This window comes from Ursus arctos, unplaced genomic scaffold (genome assembly GCF_023065955.2).
Source record: "Ursus arctos isolate Adak ecotype North America unplaced genomic scaffold, UrsArc2.0 scaffold_14, whole genome shotgun sequence".
In the NCBI taxonomy this organism is placed as follows: Eukaryota; Metazoa; Chordata; class Mammalia; order Carnivora; family Ursidae; genus Ursus; species Ursus arctos.
In genome coordinates this window covers 16,993,549-17,011,176 of record NW_026622808.1, presented here as the reverse complement: position 1 = coordinate 17,011,176, position 17,628 = coordinate 16,993,549, and the positions used below count along the sequence as shown (strand labels likewise).

Here is a 17,628-nt window from a genome sequence, read left to right as displayed (position 1 = left end):
TGTCTATGATATATTCCATAGGATTGTCAATAAATATTTTGGACATTCCGTTATTAAGAAGCATTTAAATAGTTCCTAATTTTTTCCTAATAAATCGTAAGATGTATGAAAATTTTTGTACATAGAAACTTCCATTTCTATTTTTATGAAATGTATCCATAGTGGGAGAAACAGGAAGCATTAAAATGTGGATCGAAACTGCAGATACAAATATATCTCACAGGGCGTCTGGGTGGCTCAGTCAGTTAAGCGTCTGCCTTTGGCTCAGGTCATGATCCCAGGGTCCTGGGAGCCAGCCCGAATCGGGCTCTCTGCTCAGTGGGGAGTCTGCTTCTCCCTCTCCCACTGCCTGCTGCTCCCCCTGCTTGTGCTCTCTCTCTGTCAAATAAATAATAAATAAAATCTTAAAAAAACCCCAAATGCATCTCACATACAAATGTATTCAATTATTTCATCTACAACAATAGCTGACCGTGTCAAAAGCCCCACACTTTTGTGGTGTTTTTTTTTGAAGTTCATTTATTTAAGTAATCTCTACACCCAATGTGGGGCTTAAATTCACAACCCCAAGATTGAGTCACGGGCTCCTCTGACTGAGCCAACCAAGTGCCCCAATTCTTGTGTCTTTGTATAAAGATTTAGGAATTGCTCAAATCCCATTGATATAAGACAAGATATCTCTTCTGGATTATAGACTGATTGGGTTATCCACTCCCTTCCTCCATAAAAGGGGAATCAGAAGCAGAAGACTCACATTTTCTATCAAGCCACAGGGTTCTCACATCAGGAGTGGGGGCAGTACAACTTTGCAGCATGGAAGGACCTGGATCTGCCTGTTCTTCAAACCAGCCTACCCTGGTGAGTGTGGAATGCATACATAGCACCAGTGCCCATTAGTGTACTTACCCTTCTGTGAAACTTCTTTGAAGTGAGCAAACAGGAGCTTTCAAAATGAGGAGCTATCTTATTGAAAGCTGTTTCTTAGGCGTTAATGTTTTTTAAGTAATGTTCAAGGTATTGTACTATTTTGCATATGGAAGTTTTCTTGGGCTAATAGGCTAGATGTTTTTGTTTTGGTGTTTTGTTTCAACCAACAGTATCACTAGGAAGTGGACATAGCCTTTGGCCCTGCCCTGCACTGTTTAACTCATTTCCCTTCTCTGGAAAATTCTTTACCTACAATGTGCTTGGTTTTTTTTTTCTTTTTAATTCAGTTCTTTGCTCAAATATGTCCTCAGTTAGCCCTTCCCTAATCTCTTCATTATCAATAATTGTAGTTAATTTCTTTGTCCTGTTATCCCTCCCTATGGTCCTCCATCCCTCCCTCTTCCCCTCTGTATCAACTTTACTGTTTATCACAGCTGTTAATCATACCTGACATGATATTAGACATTCATTACTCTTTGTATTAACTCTTTCCTCTCACCAACATTAAAATAAACAGGGACAGTGACTTTGTTAAGTTAAATTCTGGATCATGGTTTTAGTGCACAACTGGGTATTGAAAGCGTTCCCTCCATGTTCAGCGGGGAGTCTGCCTTTCAATCTCTCTTTCCAAAATAAATGAACAAAGCTTTTAAAAAAATAATTATGGCAGGACAACAGGAATGATATGAGATTTATGGCTTCCCTTTAAACAAAGATAGAAATGATTGGTTTAAAAAGAAGTCGCATTGGGGGCGCCTGGGTAGCGCAGTCGTTAAGCGTCTGCCTTTGGCTCAGGGCGTGATCCCGGCGTTCTGGGATCGAGCCCCACATCAGCTCCTCCGCTGGGAGCCTGCTTCTTCCTCTCCCACTCCCCCAGCTTGTGTTCCTTCTCTCGCTGGCTGTCTCTCTGTCACATAAATAAATAAAAAAATCTTAAAAAAAAAAGAAAGTCACATTGATTAGGTTTGCATTTTAAACAGCTTATTGTGATTAGAGTCTTCTATAGTGCTCCTCCCATATCCCCGGGGGACATACTCCAAGACCCTTGGTGGATACCTGAAACCATGGCTAGTACTGAACCCTATATATGTCCTAAATATATTCAGTGATAATTCAGTGCAGTCTGCCAGCATAGAGATGATGTCATTGTATAATTGTGGTTCGATGAATGTATTTGAAAAATCGAAGAAGTATTTTTTTTGAGTTTGAATAATTTCTTTCAAAAAATATATCTGAGCGCCTTCTAAGGCAAAACAAGTGGATATTGGGTGTAAAACATTAAAGTTCACATTAGTCATCTCTTTACTGAATATCCAATTTATAGAAAAACAATATGAGGTGCACCTGGGTGGCTCGGTTGAGTGTCTGCCTTCAGCTCAGGTCATGATCTCAGGGTCCTTGGGTCGAGCCCCACAACAGGCTTGAGCAGGGAGCCTGCTTCTCCCTCCCCCTTCGCCTGCTCCTTCTCTCTCTCTCTCAAATAAATACATAAAATCTTAAAAAAAGAAAAACAACATGAAAAAATAATACATGTACTAGTGAATGTTGAAAAAAATTAACACAGAAAATGTAATTCTGGTAGCTGGATCAGGAAAGGTCACTGGAGAAATGATATTTTGTAGGGAAACTGAAAGGTGCTCAAGAATTATTCAGAAGTTGAAAGTCTTTTTATTTGCTTTTTAAAATTTTTATTTAAATTCAATTTAGTTAATATACAGTATGTTATTAGTTTCAGGGGTAGAATTCAGTGATTCATCAGTTGCATATAACACCTAGGGCTCATTACGTCAAGTGCCCTCCTTAATGCCCATCGTGCAAATTACCCCATCCTCCCACCTACCTCCCCTCCAGCAACCCTCAGTTTGTTTCCTATAGATAAGAGTCTCTTATGGTTTGCCTCCCTCTCTGTTTTTATCTTATTTTTTCTTTCCTTTCCCCTATGTTCATCTGTTTTGTTTCTCAAATATTATATGGTATTTGTCTTTCTCTGGCTTATTTTGCTTAGCATAATGCCCTCTAGTTCTATCCACGTTGTTTCAAATGACAAGATTTCATTCTTTTCGATGGCTGAGTAATATTCCATTATATCATCTTTATCCATTCATCTGTTGTTGGATATCTGGACTCTTTCCATATTCTGGTCACTGTGGACATTGCAGCTATAAACATTGGGGTACAGGTGCCCCTTCGAATCACTGTGTTTGTATCCCATGGATAAATACCTAGTAGTGCAATTACTGGGTCATAGGGTATCTATTTTTAACTTTTTGAGGAACCTCCATACTGTTCTCCAGAGTGGCTGCGCCAGTTTGCATTCCCTCCAGCAGTGTGAGAGGGTTCCCCTTTCTCTGCATCCTCACCAACATCTGTTTCCCGAGTTGTAAATTTTAGCCATTCTGACCATTGTGAGGTGGTATCTCATTGTGGTTTTGATTTATATTTCCCAGATGCTGAATGATGTTAGCATTTTTTTCATGTGTCTGTTAGCCATTTGTATGTCTTCTCTGGGGAAATGTCTGTTTATGTCTTCTGCCCATTTCTTGACTGGTTAATTTTTTGGGTGTTGAGTTTGTTAGATGGATTCAGGATTCATTGTTATAAGAATGTGAGGTGGTAGGGTGGCCAGAATGACACTCAGGTTTAGACAGGACATGAGTACTAGCAAGTGGGTTTGGGGACACTTTGATAGCAGTGAATTATTTGGGGAATTGGTTGGTTCAACTTGAGATCTGGTCGCTGTGAGTGAAGTCATCAGTATTATCACTGAGAAGGTGAGTGGGAGGATGGTATTGGGTATCAGGGTTGGAGTCAGATCTGTGCTGATTCTATGGGCATTTCTAGCTATGGGCTAATGGTATTTGAAATCAAGGAAATGGATGGATGGCCTAGATAGGGGTGTGAATGAACAAATGTGAGAGCAGGACTGATTTCTAAGAAGCATTAATGTTTGTGTTTAGTCAGTAAGAGGAATGGACATTAACAGGGAGGAGAAGAGAAGGAAGAGTATCAGGGAGAATGTTCTGTACCAGAACCTTGAAAAATGGTTTACAATGGAGGTCTTTGTGCAAAAAAAAAATGGAACTGTGTGTTGGGAATATGGTGTTTCTGAGTTATTTATTTACGGACAGGAGAATAGTTGAGTGAAGATGGGATTTGGGTGTGCAAGTGAAAGCAAGTGAGTATCTCAGGGTTGGGAGGGACATGATCTCGCTGAAGATGAGACACGAGAGCTAGGAAAACCAGGAGATAGTGTGTCCTAAAGCATAGTAAAGAGATACTGAAAACCTGAAGTCTTGGGATACAAAGAAACTGTGATCCTTGTGTCCAAATGATGGTCAGAGGGTACCAGCAAATGTGTGGTTGACATGGACAAGGGTGGGAAGAGGGAAACATCGTCTAGGGAAAATGGTGGAGGGGAAAGGGTCTGGCGGTGGCACTGAGTAATGACCTCAAGCTTTCTGTCCTGGGCTTATATCTGCCTGATGGTGTCCCAGAACGAATTCTCAGTGTGTGGTGCCTGCACCAGCGGCATCAGCACCACCTGGGAACCCTTAGAAATGCAGATTCTTGGCCCCACTCCAGACCTACTTGACTTGAGGTCCAGAAACCTGAGTTTTAACAACGCTCTGGAGGATTGTGGTGCACATTGCGATTCAAGACACATTTCTCCATGGAGAGAGGAGGGTGGAAGATCCGAACGAGCCGAGAACATTCTTTGTGTCTGGTGGTCCTCATCCCCCATTTTATTCAAATATCACATTTCTTTTTGTTTTTAAAGGGCAAGCTCAAAAGAAACATGATGCCCCAGACTGCAGAGAAGAAAAGACAAGTCCATTTAGCCAAGGCCAAGAAGAGACATCATGAAAGAGCTGCATCTCTTATAAGGCTGACCAGTTGCATTTTTAAGAGGCCAGTCACAAGCATAACGTCCCATCCTGGCAATGAGGTCAGGTACAATCAATGGGACAAGGCCTTGGAGAAGCCCCAGCAAATCTCTATGTACAGGAGACTGCAGGGACTCCAGGCCTTCAGCAGTGAAGGAGAAATTTTAAGTCCTTTGGACTTCATAAATACCTCACAAGTAATTGCACCAGGCAGTATGGGTGTAGGGTATCTACCTAGTGGCCCTGGGCCCAGCACGTTACCATCTTCAGCTTGGGCAGGGATGGTCCCAGGAGTGGGTCTCTGTCTCCCACCACCCATCTGCAGACAGCCAGTAACACCTGGAGATATCCGGAGACAGACTCGGAAAGTGAAAAAAGCCAGAGAGAGACTGGCTGAGGCCTTGAGGGCAGACAGGCTTGCCAGGGAGGTGGAGAGAGCCAGAAGCCAAGAGGGACGCTCTGACAACTAGAGGAAAAGTAGGAAACGGTTGTGCGGAAGGATCCTTTGGGATGCTTCACCATGAGACAGCCCCCAGTTTCACTTCCTGTCCGATGTCAATCCTGTTTCTTGCTTTATGCCGCTGTGCTTTGTTATAGCAAAATTGCACGTCATTAAACTCTTTCGAGAGACAAAGGTGTGAAAGAGTGGAGTGGTGGTTTTGTGGGTAAGAGATTGGATTCCATGTGAAATAAGTCAGTCAGAGAAACACAATTATCATATGGTTTCACTCATATGTGGAACACAAGGAATAGTGCAGAGGACAATCGGGGTAGGGGGAGAAACTGAACGGGAAGAAATCAGAGAGGGAGACAAACTATATGAGCCTCTTGACTCCAGGAAACAAACTGAGGGTTGCCAGAGGGGAGGAGGGTGGGGGGTTGGGGTAACTGGGTGTTGGGCATTAAGGAGGGTGCATGATATGATGAGCACTGGGTGTTATACTGCACTAATGAATCATTGAACATTTTATCAAAAACCAATGATGTACTATAACTTGGCTAATTGAATTTAAATAAAAAAAATCATTAGCAATCAGGGAAATTCAAATCAAAACCACATTGAGATACCACCTTATGCCAGTTAGATGGCAGAAATTGACAAGGCAGGAAACAACAAATGTTGGAGAGGATGTGGAGAAAGGATCCCTCCTACATTGTTGGTGGGAATGCAAGCTGGTACAGCCACTCTGGAAAACAGTGGGGAGGTCCCTTAAAAAGTTAAAAATTGAGCTACCCTATGATCCAGCAATTGTACTACTGGGTATTTACCCCAAAGATACAGATGTAGTGAAGAGAAGGGCCATATGTACCCCAATGTTCATAGCAGCATTGTCCACAATAGCCAAATTGTGGAAGGAGCCGAGATGCCCTTCAACAATGACTGGATTAAGAAGATGTGGTCCATATATACAATGGAATATTACTCAGCCATTAAAAAGAATGATTACCCAACATTTGCAGCAACATGGGTGGGACTGGAGGAGATAATGCTAAGTGAAATAAGTCAAGCAGAGAAAGACAATTATCATATGGTTTCACTCATTTATGGAACATAGGAAGTAGGAAGATCAGTAGGAGAAGAAGGGAAAGAAGAAATGGGGGGTAAACAGAAGGGGAAATGAACCACGAGAGACTATGGACTCTGAGAAACAAACTGAGGGCTTCAGAGGGGAGGGGGGTGGAGGAATGGGATAGGCTGGTGATGGGTATTAAGGAGGGCACGTATTGCATGGTGCACTGGGTGTTATACGCAAGTAATGAATCATGGAACTTTACATTGAAAACTAGGGATGTACTGTATGGTGACTAACATAATAAAAAAAAAAAAGGAAAAAAAAGAAAAAAGGAAAAAGAAAGAATCCTTGCTAGCAGGCTCACTGCCTTTGCCCTGAATGAAACTTGTCTATCTCACAGCATAAGACACATTGGAGTTATTCAATAAACAACCCATTTTACTTACAAACAATTTATTCAGTAAACATTATAATCATTTATGGTGAACAAATAATTGATGGAATAAAGGTGTCACATTACAGAAGTCAGAGGGGGAGACTGTCTCACTAGGGTCAGGATGGAAAAGAAGTGATGTGGTTCTGGAAGGATCTGGCATTTTCCGGACTTCTTAAACTCTTGGTAGAGTAGTTTTAGCAGAGGTGGGGAAGGAAGCCTGATTTCAAAGGGGTCAAAGACTGAAAAACAGAAGGGTAGAGAGTGAGTGGAGGTGGACAGCTATGCCTGGGACAGATGTGACTTGCGTCTCCTACAGCAGGCTCTGGATTTAACTTAGTGAAAGCTCCCTCCCCGAGCCAGCAGCTTTGGTGGAGGCTGATTCCACCCCAGAACGGGGGCAGGTCTGTCTCTTCAGTGTGAGCTAATCTGCATATTCCAAAGTCTCAATGTCCTGGGGTAGGACATCCCATGGCCCTCTCTGGTCCAGTAGGATCCAGGCACAGAGCCCTTCATGGAACACTAGGTGGAGCCCAGTACACAGGGCTCTTACCTGCCAGACCTGGCATTCTGGGAGGTGCAGCTGAGTGAGGTCATAGTGTAGGAACTGTTGCCTGGGTTTGAGGCCACCTGGGACGACAGCATAGTAGGGGTGGGTGTGGGTGTGGGCAGGACAAGACCAGACCTGCCCCCCTCATTTGTATTCTGCAGCAAGTATCTGTCTGGACATAATCTACTCAAGTTCCATTAACATAGCTGATTTCTACCCTCATTGAAAAGGAGCAAGAAGAAAACCCCCTGGATAGGGGGGCTTTTGGCGCTCTCCACTCAAATAGTGATGATGCCGCTAGCCACATTCACTGTCCCCCAGGTACTCACTGCCCCAATGCCGAGTTCTCTAGATTATCCAAATCAGCACATATATTCTGTAAGGATTCCCACCCCCTTGCTTTACCCAAGTGAGTCTCAGGTCAACCCAGGGAGTGTCTCAAGGGGCAGCCTTCCCTGTACTCTCCCTTTAGTTGCTTGAGGTCGGAGAGAGGAAGTCTCTCCTCAGCTCCATCCTTTCTGGTTAAAGACACAGCCTTTGCACCCCCTTAAATCTTGGGATGGCCCTGCCAGGAAATACTTCCCAATGCTGTGTAGTGAAGTTGACAAAGTGAACCAGACTGTGCATGTGAGTAAAAGGGAGTTTCATTTTTGCCTTAGGCATTAAGCAGTAATCAGCGTATCTGAAGTTGAGAAAGGAATGGTCATATCTTTTTTTTTTTAAAGATTTTAGAAATGTATTCATTTGAGAGAGAGAGAGAGAGAGAGAGATTGAGAACACAAGCAGGGGGAGGGGCAGAAGGAGAGGGAGAAGCAGATGCCCCATTGGACAGGAAGCCCTCGGGGCTCGATCCCAGGATCCCTAGGATCAAGACCTGAGCTGAAGGCCAAGGGCAGATGCTTGACCGACTGAGCCACCCAGGTACCCCGGGAATGGTCATTTCTTTGGTGCTTTTGTTTGTATCTTGAAGGAAAACAGTCTGCAATATGCAGCATGATTAGCATTGGCTGGAGGTGGAGAAACCCACTGGGTCAGTGCTGAGGAGTGTTGTAGGGAGATGATCCCTGTGTGAGCCAGGGGAGAGGACTGAGTCATTCCCAGCTGTTCCATGATCCACAGACCAGGGTTACTCATGCTGCTGAAGTCCTAGTCTTGGTCTGCTGGTCTTTGGGTGTTTTTGCTTGGAAATAACTGATATTTTAGAAATATTATGCTATTTTGGTTCTCTAGATGCTTTCATTTGGTTTACTTCATTGGATGTTTGTAATAAAGTTGTGTTATGCATCAGGGGTTACAGATGGTTAGGGGCTTTCTTCCATGCGGGTTTTCCTTGTTTAACATTGGGGCACACTTTATCACAAGGTAATGCATCTCTTTTAGCTGCACCTCCCCCAGCCCCCTGGAACATCCAATTTAACAATCCAGCTGGTGACCTGGAGAATTTGGATGAGGAAGGAAAATCAGATGCTGAGTATGACATTCTTGACTTTTGGAATTTTCTGGAAGGTCTTGAGCTTAAGGTGAACGGTAGGAGAATTTTCCCCACATGCTTCACATGGTCAAGAATTATCTTTATCTGAGGAGGTGATAGAGTGGGCCCTGAAATTACTGAGACAGGTTGGACCCCATCACAATGCTTTGTACTACACATATATAACCCAAATCTTATGTTCCTTCAGAGCTCAGTAAAGGGCCACACACGGGCATTTAACAACGTACTGTCAGCTTAAGGAATTTTCTTGTTTACCAATTATCCAATGGATGGAAACAGAACACATTCATTCAACTGTATGTTTCCAAATGCTTGCATATTCTATATTATAAAATAAACATGGCATTTAATCAATGAATGGGTTTAGGTATTTAAAGACTAAAGAAATACACTTCTAAATAACTCATGGATTAAAGAAGAAACTATAGTAGCAATTGGGAAGTGTTTCCAACTGGAAACACTACTTACCAGATCTTATGGGGTGGAGTTAGAGCTATCCTTGCCGAGAAATGTATAATCCTAGATTATATATGCTTATATATTCTTATGTATATTTAAACGAACAAAGGCTTAAATTCTAAGTTCCAAACATTCATCACAAGCTAGAAAAAGAACAGTAAATCAAAAATGAAGAAAACAGAAGAAAGGAAATGATAAATAAAAAGGAAGACTTAATAAAACAAAAGACACAGAGGGGATAAACAAAACTAAAGTAGATACTACTAAATGATGAATAAAATTGATAACCTCCTAGTACCATTGATCAAGAAAAAAAAATTTAGGGGGTGCCTGGGTGGCCCAGTTACTTAAACATCCTACTCTTGATTTCAGCTCAGGTCACGATCTAAGGGTTGTGGGATCAAGCACCGTTGGGCTCCATGCTGGGTGTGGTCTGCTTGAGATTCTCTATCTTCCTTTCCCTTTGCCCCTCCTTCTCTAAAATAAATAAATAAATCTTTAAAAAACAAGAAAAAAATCTACCAGTCATAAGACATTTGAAATTTAAATTTTAAGATGACATTTACAACAACTTAGAAGTATGAAATACCTAGAAATAAATAAATCTAGAAATAAATCTAATACAAATTTTGAAAGACTTCTGTCCACACATTTATAGAAAAACACTTAGAAAAATGAAGACTGAAATTAGCAGAGGGATCAACCATGTTCATGGCTGAACAAACACAATATTGAACAGACTCAATAGTGTACAGACTCTAGTTTTGTACTGTCCAAATTCATCCACTGATTCAGCATACCTGCGATAAAAATTCTCCCATGTTTTGTTGTGGAAATTACAACTTACAAAATTCACATGGAAATGATAAAGGATAGTTTCATCATAAGGATAAACAAGGAAATCAGTGGAAACAAATGGCCAGTTCAGACACAAACTGGTCATAGAGGGCCTATATATTTGGACATATGAAAATGAAGCACTGAAGAGTAGTGGGAAGACAAAAACACTTTTCAAAAAACAGTGTTGGGTGAATTGGCTATCTGCATGGAGAAAACAATGACTCTAACCCTAGCTCACACCATCCACAAAGGTCATTATTGGGCAGATTGTAGTTCTAAATGTGAAAAGACATGTACTCTGAAAGCACTGATGAAAGAAATTGAAGATGACACACAGAAATGGAAAGATACTCCATGACCATAGATTGGAAGAATTAATATTGTTAAAATGTCTATACTACCCCAAGCAATCTACAGATTCAATGCAATCCCTATTAAAATACCAACAGCATCATTCACAGAACTAGAACAAATAATCCTAAATTTATATAGAACCAAAAAATAGCCAAAGCAATTTTCAGACAGAAGAAAAACGGGAGGTATCACAATCCCAGATTTCAAACTATTCTGCAAAGCTACAGTAATCAAAACAGCATAGTTCTGGCACAAAAACAGACACACAGATCAAAAGGAATAGCAGAGAGAGCCCCAAAATAACCCCACAATTACACGGTCAATTAATCTATGACAAAGGAGGAAAGAATATCCAAAGGAAAAAGACAGTCTCTTCAACAAATGGTGTTGGGAAAACTGGACAGCTACATGCAAAAGAATGAAACTGGACCACTTTCTTACACCATGCACAAAAGAACCCTCAAAATGGATTTAATACCTAAATGTGAGATGTGAAATCATAAAAATCCTAGAAGAAAGCACAGGCAGTAATTTCTCTGACATCACCTATAGAACTTTATTACTAGATATGTCTCCTGAGGCAAGGGAAATAAAAGCAAAAGTAAACTCTTGGGACTTCATCAAAATGAAAACTCTTGCACAGAAAAGAAAATAATCAACAAAATGAAAATGCAACCTATTGAATGGAAGAAGATATTTGCAAATGATATATGTAATAAGGGGTTAGTATCCAAAATATATAAAAAGCTTATATAACACCAAAAAACCCCCAATCTGGTTAAAAAATGGGCATGGGATCTGAATAGGCATTTTTCCAGAGAAGACATACAGATGGCCAACAGACGCATGAAAAGATGTCCAACATCACTCATCATCAGGGTAATGCAAATCAAAACCACTGCCTCAAGCCAGTTAGAATGGCTAGAATCAAAAAGACAAAAAATACCAAGTGTTGGCAAAGACATGGAGAAAAGGGCACTGTTGGTAGGAATGTAAATTAGTGCAGCCATTGTAGAAAACAGTATGGAGGTCCCTCAAAAAATTGAAAATAGAAATGCCGTATGATTCAGTAATTCCGCTACTAGGTATTTACCCAAAGAAAACAAAAACACTAATTTGAAAAGATATATGCACCCCTATGTTACTGCAGCATTATTTACAATAGCCAAGATATGGAAGCAACCCAAGTGTCCATCAATAGAAGAATGGATAAAGAAGATGTGGTCTTTTTTTTTTTTTAAAGATTTTATTTATTTATTCGACAGAGAGAGACAGCCAGCGAGAGAGGGAACACAAGCAGGGGGAGTGGGAGAGGAAGAAGCAGGCTCATAGCGGAGAAGCCTGATGTGGGGCTCGATCCCAGAACTCTGGGATCACGCCCTGAGCCGAAGGCAGACGCTCAACCGCTGTGCCACCCAGGCGCCCCTGAAGATGTGGTCTATACATACAATGGAATATAACTCAGCCATAAAAAGGGTGAGATCTTGCCATTTGTGACAACATGGATGGAACTAGAGGGTATTATGCTAAGTGGAATAAGAGAGACACATAAAGACAAATACCATATGATTTCATTTATACGTGGAATCTAAAAAACAAAACAAATGAATAAACAAACAAAAAGCAGAATCAGACCTTTAAATACAGAGAACAAACTGATTGATGGTTGCCAGCAGGGAGGGGATGGGGGGATGGGCAAAATGGGTGAGGGGAGTGGGAGATACAGCCTTCCAGCTCTGAAAGTCATGGGGATGAAAGGTATAGCACAGGGAATATAGTCAATGATATTTTAATGAAGTTGTATGGTGACAGATGGTAGCTACACTTGTGGTGAGCAGGGCATTACATATAAACTTGTTGAATCACTACGTGGTGTGCCCGAAACTAATGTTAACTATTCTCAAATAAAATTGTGTGTCAACTACACTCATATAAAAATAAAGTGTGTGTGAACTATACTCATATTAAATAAATAAAAAATAAATAAATACATAAGATAGAGAGTAAATATTTTCATCTTTGTGGGTTATACTGTCTTTGTTTATTCAAATCTGTCATTGCAGACAAAAGGAACCACTGACAATATGTACGTGAATGAGCATGGCTACATGCCAATAAAACTTTATGTGGGGACACTGAAATTTGAATTTCATGTAATTTTCAGTGTTGCAAAATATTACTGTCCTTTTGATTTTTTCAGTTAAAATGTAAAAACCATCCCTAGTTTATGGGCTTTAAAAATCACAGGTGATGAGCTGGCTTTAGACCATCAGCCATGGTTTATGGTCCCAGTCTTAGGTGGTCTTAGCTTGAGAAAATTTCACCTTGAAAAATACTGTGCAGTCACAGAAGTGGACATACATTTTTCATGTGAAAACCTGAACAAGGATGCTTATGGCAGCTTTATTCATAATTGCTTAAACTTGGAAGCAACCAAGATGTCCTTCAGTAGGCGACAGACAAACTGTGGGACATCCAGACGAGGGAATGTTATTCACCACTAAAAAGGAATAAACCATCAAGCCATGAAAAGACATGGAAGTACCCTAAATGCTTGTGACTAAGTGAAAGAAGGCAGTCTGAAAGCCAAACTGCATGATTCCAACTCTGTGACATTCTGAAAAGATGAAACTATAGAGACTGTACAAGGATCAGTGGGGTCGGGTCACGAGAAGGATGAACAGGTGAGGCACAGAGGAATTTTATGGCAGTGAAACTACTCTGTATGATGCCATAATGGTGGATACGTAGGTCACTATACATCTGTCCAAACCCACAGGAGGTATGACATCAGCAGTGAACCCTAATGTCAACTATGGTCTTTGGGTGATGATACTGTGTTTGTGTAAGTTCATGGATTTTGGCAAATGTACCATTTGGTGGGAGAGGATGGGGTGGGGGAGTGCTGTGCATGTGCGGGGGTGGGGGGCACATGTACCTTCCTCTTAACTTTTCTTTTCTTTTTTTTTTTTAAGATTCTATTTATTTATTCGACAGAGATAGAGACAGCCAGCGAGAGAGGGAACACAAGCAGGAGGAGTGGGAGAGGAAGAAGCAGGCTCATAGCAGAGGAGCCTGATGTGGGGCTTGATCCCATAACGCCAGGATCACGTCTTGAGCCAAAGGCAGACGCTTAACCGCTGTGCCACCAGGCGCCCCTCCTCTTAACTTTTCTGTGATCCTAAAACTGTTCCCCCCAAATTGTCTTTTTAAAAAAGTGAACCATATCTGTAGGAATGTTGAAATAATATGCCGATTTTTACAGTTTGGCACGTTTTTATTATATCTTCTTCCATCCTCCTCAACATTGTATGTGGGGAAACAGGGGGACATAACAAATTGAGTGTTTCTTTCAGTAATGAGTGAGTGAGTGAGTGACTCCCATCAATTCTGCTTGGAACCCCCCACAGACATCATGACAAACTTTATCATTACCAATGTAGTCACTCTGACCATGATGATAACTTACAAGATGATTTTCCAAAACCGGTACTAAGCTTTTCAGTTCCTTGACGCTTTGATCATAGAACACAAATTTAGACTGTGGCTAGAGCTGAGAACATGAAGACAGAATACACCCAATCTAGACTACATGAGAAATTGGCACCCAAATTTTTGCTGCTAGAGAAAAATAAGTTATTCAGTTCCCGTTATAAATGTTTAAAAACCTGCATTGTTTCAAATAATGGAAAAAAATAATTTTAATTACCTTAATTACATGCCACAGATATGTAAATTTTATACTGTAGATAATTTCAAATTCTCATATCATGTGAATAAAATGGAAGAACAATAAGAGCAACCAGTTGTGAGGAGTAGCAATACTATCAGAATTAAATATTCCTCAGTTATTCAAAAACTGCAAATCAGCACAAACTTTATATGCTCCAGCTAGCCAGTGCTTTCTTTAAATTCTCTGCCCTGTATCTTCCTCTTGAGTCTCCAGCATCAAAGACCCATGCTTCTCTCAAACGATCAGGCCATTTAGTATAAAACGATATGCAGAATATGGAAATACACCGAAGAGATGAGACTCATGTAAACAAGGCAAGCATAGTGGGAGAATCGGTGTAGAGAGTGTCATGCCTCAATATAAAATGAAAAAAGGAGGGAGGAAGAAGGAAGGAGGAAAGAAAGGAAGGGAGGGAGAGAGGGAGGAAGAGAGAGAGCGAAAGAGAGGGAGAGAAAACAGTTTGCTTCCACAGCAAACTGGGTATCTATGTACCAAGTATGAGAGTAGGAATCAAGATTTTGAAGGAAGCTCCCCAAAAACATAATTTCCATTCATACGTCCAGGGTATGATGGAAGAATTACCAAAACACATTTTTAATAAGTGGCTTTATTCTTGTTCTTCCTTTTCACTCTCAAGAAAGTCAGGTGAGGAGTCTGGAGCATGGGTTATGTTATGCTATGAAGATACGTTGTTGCTTTTCCCAGGAAAGCCCACCGTCTTTTCCACCTCCGTTTGGGAAATTGGCAGAAGGGAAAGAGAACACATTAATCATGTGTCAATTATACATAGAAGAACAGGTTAGTAGGTACTTTCCACATTAAAATCGAAGAGCCATATAAGCAATTGCATCAAAAGATTATCGACTGGAGGTTTCAAGTAATCTGCTAGAATGAGAACCCCATGAGTCATTGCCTGCGTGGCGTGCTGTGGTTTCCATCTTTTCACTGACTGAATTCTCTGAAGGCAGGAACAGCTCTATTCTTCACCATCATGTTCTCAATGTTTAGACAGTGACTGGCACAGAGTAGGTTGTCAGTGCCTATTTGTTGAAAGATCACATGGTTTCAGCATCCTCAGTGGACAGAAGGAGCTGAGGACCACAGAGGTGAAAACACCTGCTCACGGTCGGATAAAGAGAAGGCTGCTGAGCTGAAACTAGAATGGGTCCACCTTTAACAGCTTCTAGTCATTGATGAGATCCCTTCGTTTCTCACTCCCTACTGAAGGTCCTCGTGCTCTATTTCTCCCTTTCTCCATCCCCTATGTTCTGCTTTTTCCACCAAACCACACCATTCCCAGGTTATTGTTATAGTTTATGTACATAAATGATGCGTTAATTCTGAGCCTCTGGTTCACAGCTTTCCATCAAGCTACTCGTTCAATTCCCCCGGAACCTTTTTCAAGGTCTGAAGTAGCAAAGAGGAAGAAATGCCTGAATTAGCTTTGAAGGACTTTGGGACAAAAGGAAAACCTGTACATCACGTAGAAACAAACGTTGAACCATGGGTTTCAGACATCCGAGTGTCCCCAGCTTTCTGAGATAAAGCCATGGATGGGGATATTGAAGGGAGTACACACATTCAATGCCCATGACATCCACTGTGGGCATTGCACTATTCATTCATGCTTTCCTCACACAAATACTGATATGGCTCTTGCTATCTGCCAGCATTATTCTAAATGCTTTATTAGTGTTCACTCATTTCATTTGGAGATTTAATCTTCAGGGAACCTTTGACTCCCCAGGATTCAGCACAGCACGTGGCTATAATAGAGCAAAAGAAAATTGCTGATTGATTTATGTGTTCTTGGATGGTTCGCCTCAAAGAACAAAGCAACAGGTTTGGCTTTCTGAAAGCTACAGACTGAATGATTAAAATGTGATCATAAAAAACAAGGAAGGGTAACGCAGTGATTGGGGATGAATAGATGGGCAGATAGGAGATAAAGTTACTGCATGAAAATGTTCGTTGTAGACTGTAGGTAGTGCAAAGATGGATATTCATTGTAAAATTATTAAAAACTTTTCTATGTCTGAACTTTTTCATAATGAAATATTGAGGAGAAGCAAACGGTATCTCTGTTATGTCCCTTCTACTGCTGCTGTCTTAAGACCCATTCTCTTCTCCTTTTAAGAAAACTTTACAGTTAGTAACCATTCTAAACTTGTGAAGAAATTTTACTTAATTAAGAAAATTTCCCTTCAGGGGCGCCTGGATGGCGCAGTCGCTAAGCGTCTGCCTTCAGCTCAGGGCGTGATTCCGGCATTCTGGGATCGAGCCCCATATCAGGCTCCTCTGCTAGGAGGCTGCTTCTCCCTCTCCCACTCCCCCTGCTTGTGTTCCCTCTCTCACTGGCTGTCTCTCTCTCTGTCAAATAAATAAATAAATAAATAAAATTTAAAAAAATTTCCCTTCATGTTTCTGTGGCGTATGGCCCTGGAATATCTGCTTTTGTGAACCGGACCAGCTCTAGGTCCTTGGGACAAGAGAAAAATACCACATTTCTGCCCCCAAAGAAGCTCCCAGTAATGTGAAATATGCAGGTAGAGTTTTGTACAAATAATTCTAAAAATATTCCACCCTTGGCTGATGGTATTCATTTGTGAAGACTGCTCTCTCTTTGAAAAGCAAGGATCAGGGTTCTCACATTAGATGAAATCATGAGGGGTCAGACATGGGGAAAAGCATGAAATGGGACCAAAGGAAATCCTACCATTTTGGTTTGTGTGGCTGAGCCAAACAAGTCATCATTGTCAGTTTCTGTTATTTTCCTCATCTTCTTGAACCAGGTTCTGTATTCTTCTTGTACCTGAGTGTGCAAGCACACAGAAATGGGCATGATTTCAGAGAGTACGAACAAGAGATGAGCGCCGTGAAACAGGCTCTGGAAGGCGTGAGTTCCTGCCTCCCCTCCCCTGCCAGTTTTCCAAGTGACCTGCAACCTCAGTCATTGGCCATAGCCACCCTCCCATTAATGTTCTGTGAATTGCATTTATATCATTAACTCATTTTTTATTTTTTATTTTTTTTAAAGATTTTATTTATTTATTTATTCGACAGAGATAGAGACAGCCAGCGAGAGAGGGAACACAAGCAGGGGGAGTGGGAGAGGAAGAAGCAGACTCCTAGCGGAGGAGCCTGATGTGGGACTCGATCCCATAACGCCGGGATCACGCCCTGAGCCAAAGGCAGACGCTTAACTGCTGTGCCACCCAGGTGCCCCATTAACTCATTTTTTAAAACAATTTTCGTTGTGATGGAGCATATATAAAATTTAAAATTTCATGAAGTTTTAACTAATTTTGAATCATATTTATGGATCGTATATGTATATTACATTTATGTATCAAAAATCATATTTATAAATCATTCTTCAGGTGAGAAAACTTGAGACTAATTTGAAGTTTATAACATGAAAATAATTTAAAACGGTGCATTA

At 41.1% G+C, this 17,628-nt stretch overlaps 2 protein-coding genes across 2 annotated transcripts in view; one reads left to right on the top strand and one right to left on the bottom strand.

The window, feature by feature from the left end:
• Nucleotides 1–813: 813 nt before the first annotated feature.
• LOC113242631 (methyl-CpG-binding domain protein 3-like 2B) lies at nucleotides 814–5,281 on the top strand. Its single transcript, XM_026480764.4, has 2 exons — nucleotides 814–858; nucleotides 4,706–5,281. Exons 1-2 carry the CDS (start codon nucleotides 814–816, stop codon nucleotides 5,279–5,281), a joined length of 621 nt encoding a protein of 206 aa, XP_026336549.4.
• Nucleotides 5,282–14,129: 8,848 nt separating this feature from the next.
• Nucleotides 14,130–17,628, bottom strand: part of LOC113242672 (putative adhesion G protein-coupled receptor E4P) — a 49,634-nt gene continuing 46,135 nt past the window's right edge. Inside the window, exon 13 of the mRNA XM_057311250.1 lies at nucleotides 14,130–16,998. Coding sequence (XP_057167233.1) covers nucleotides 16,858–16,998 — 141 coding nt within the window. The 3' untranslated portion in view covers nucleotides 14,130–16,857. The remainder of the gene's footprint in view (nucleotides 16,999–17,628) is intronic.

Bases quoted from the DNA above. Each gene is read 5' to 3' on its own strand.
- LOC113242631 (XM_026480764.4), top strand. From the start codon at position 814: ATGGAAGGACCTGGATCTGCCTGTTCTTCAAACCAGCCTACCCTG. The intron at 859-4,705 runs GTGAGTGTGGAA...TTGTTTTTAAAG, and splicing joins CTTCAAACCAGCCTACCCTG to GGCAAGCTCAAAAGAAACAT.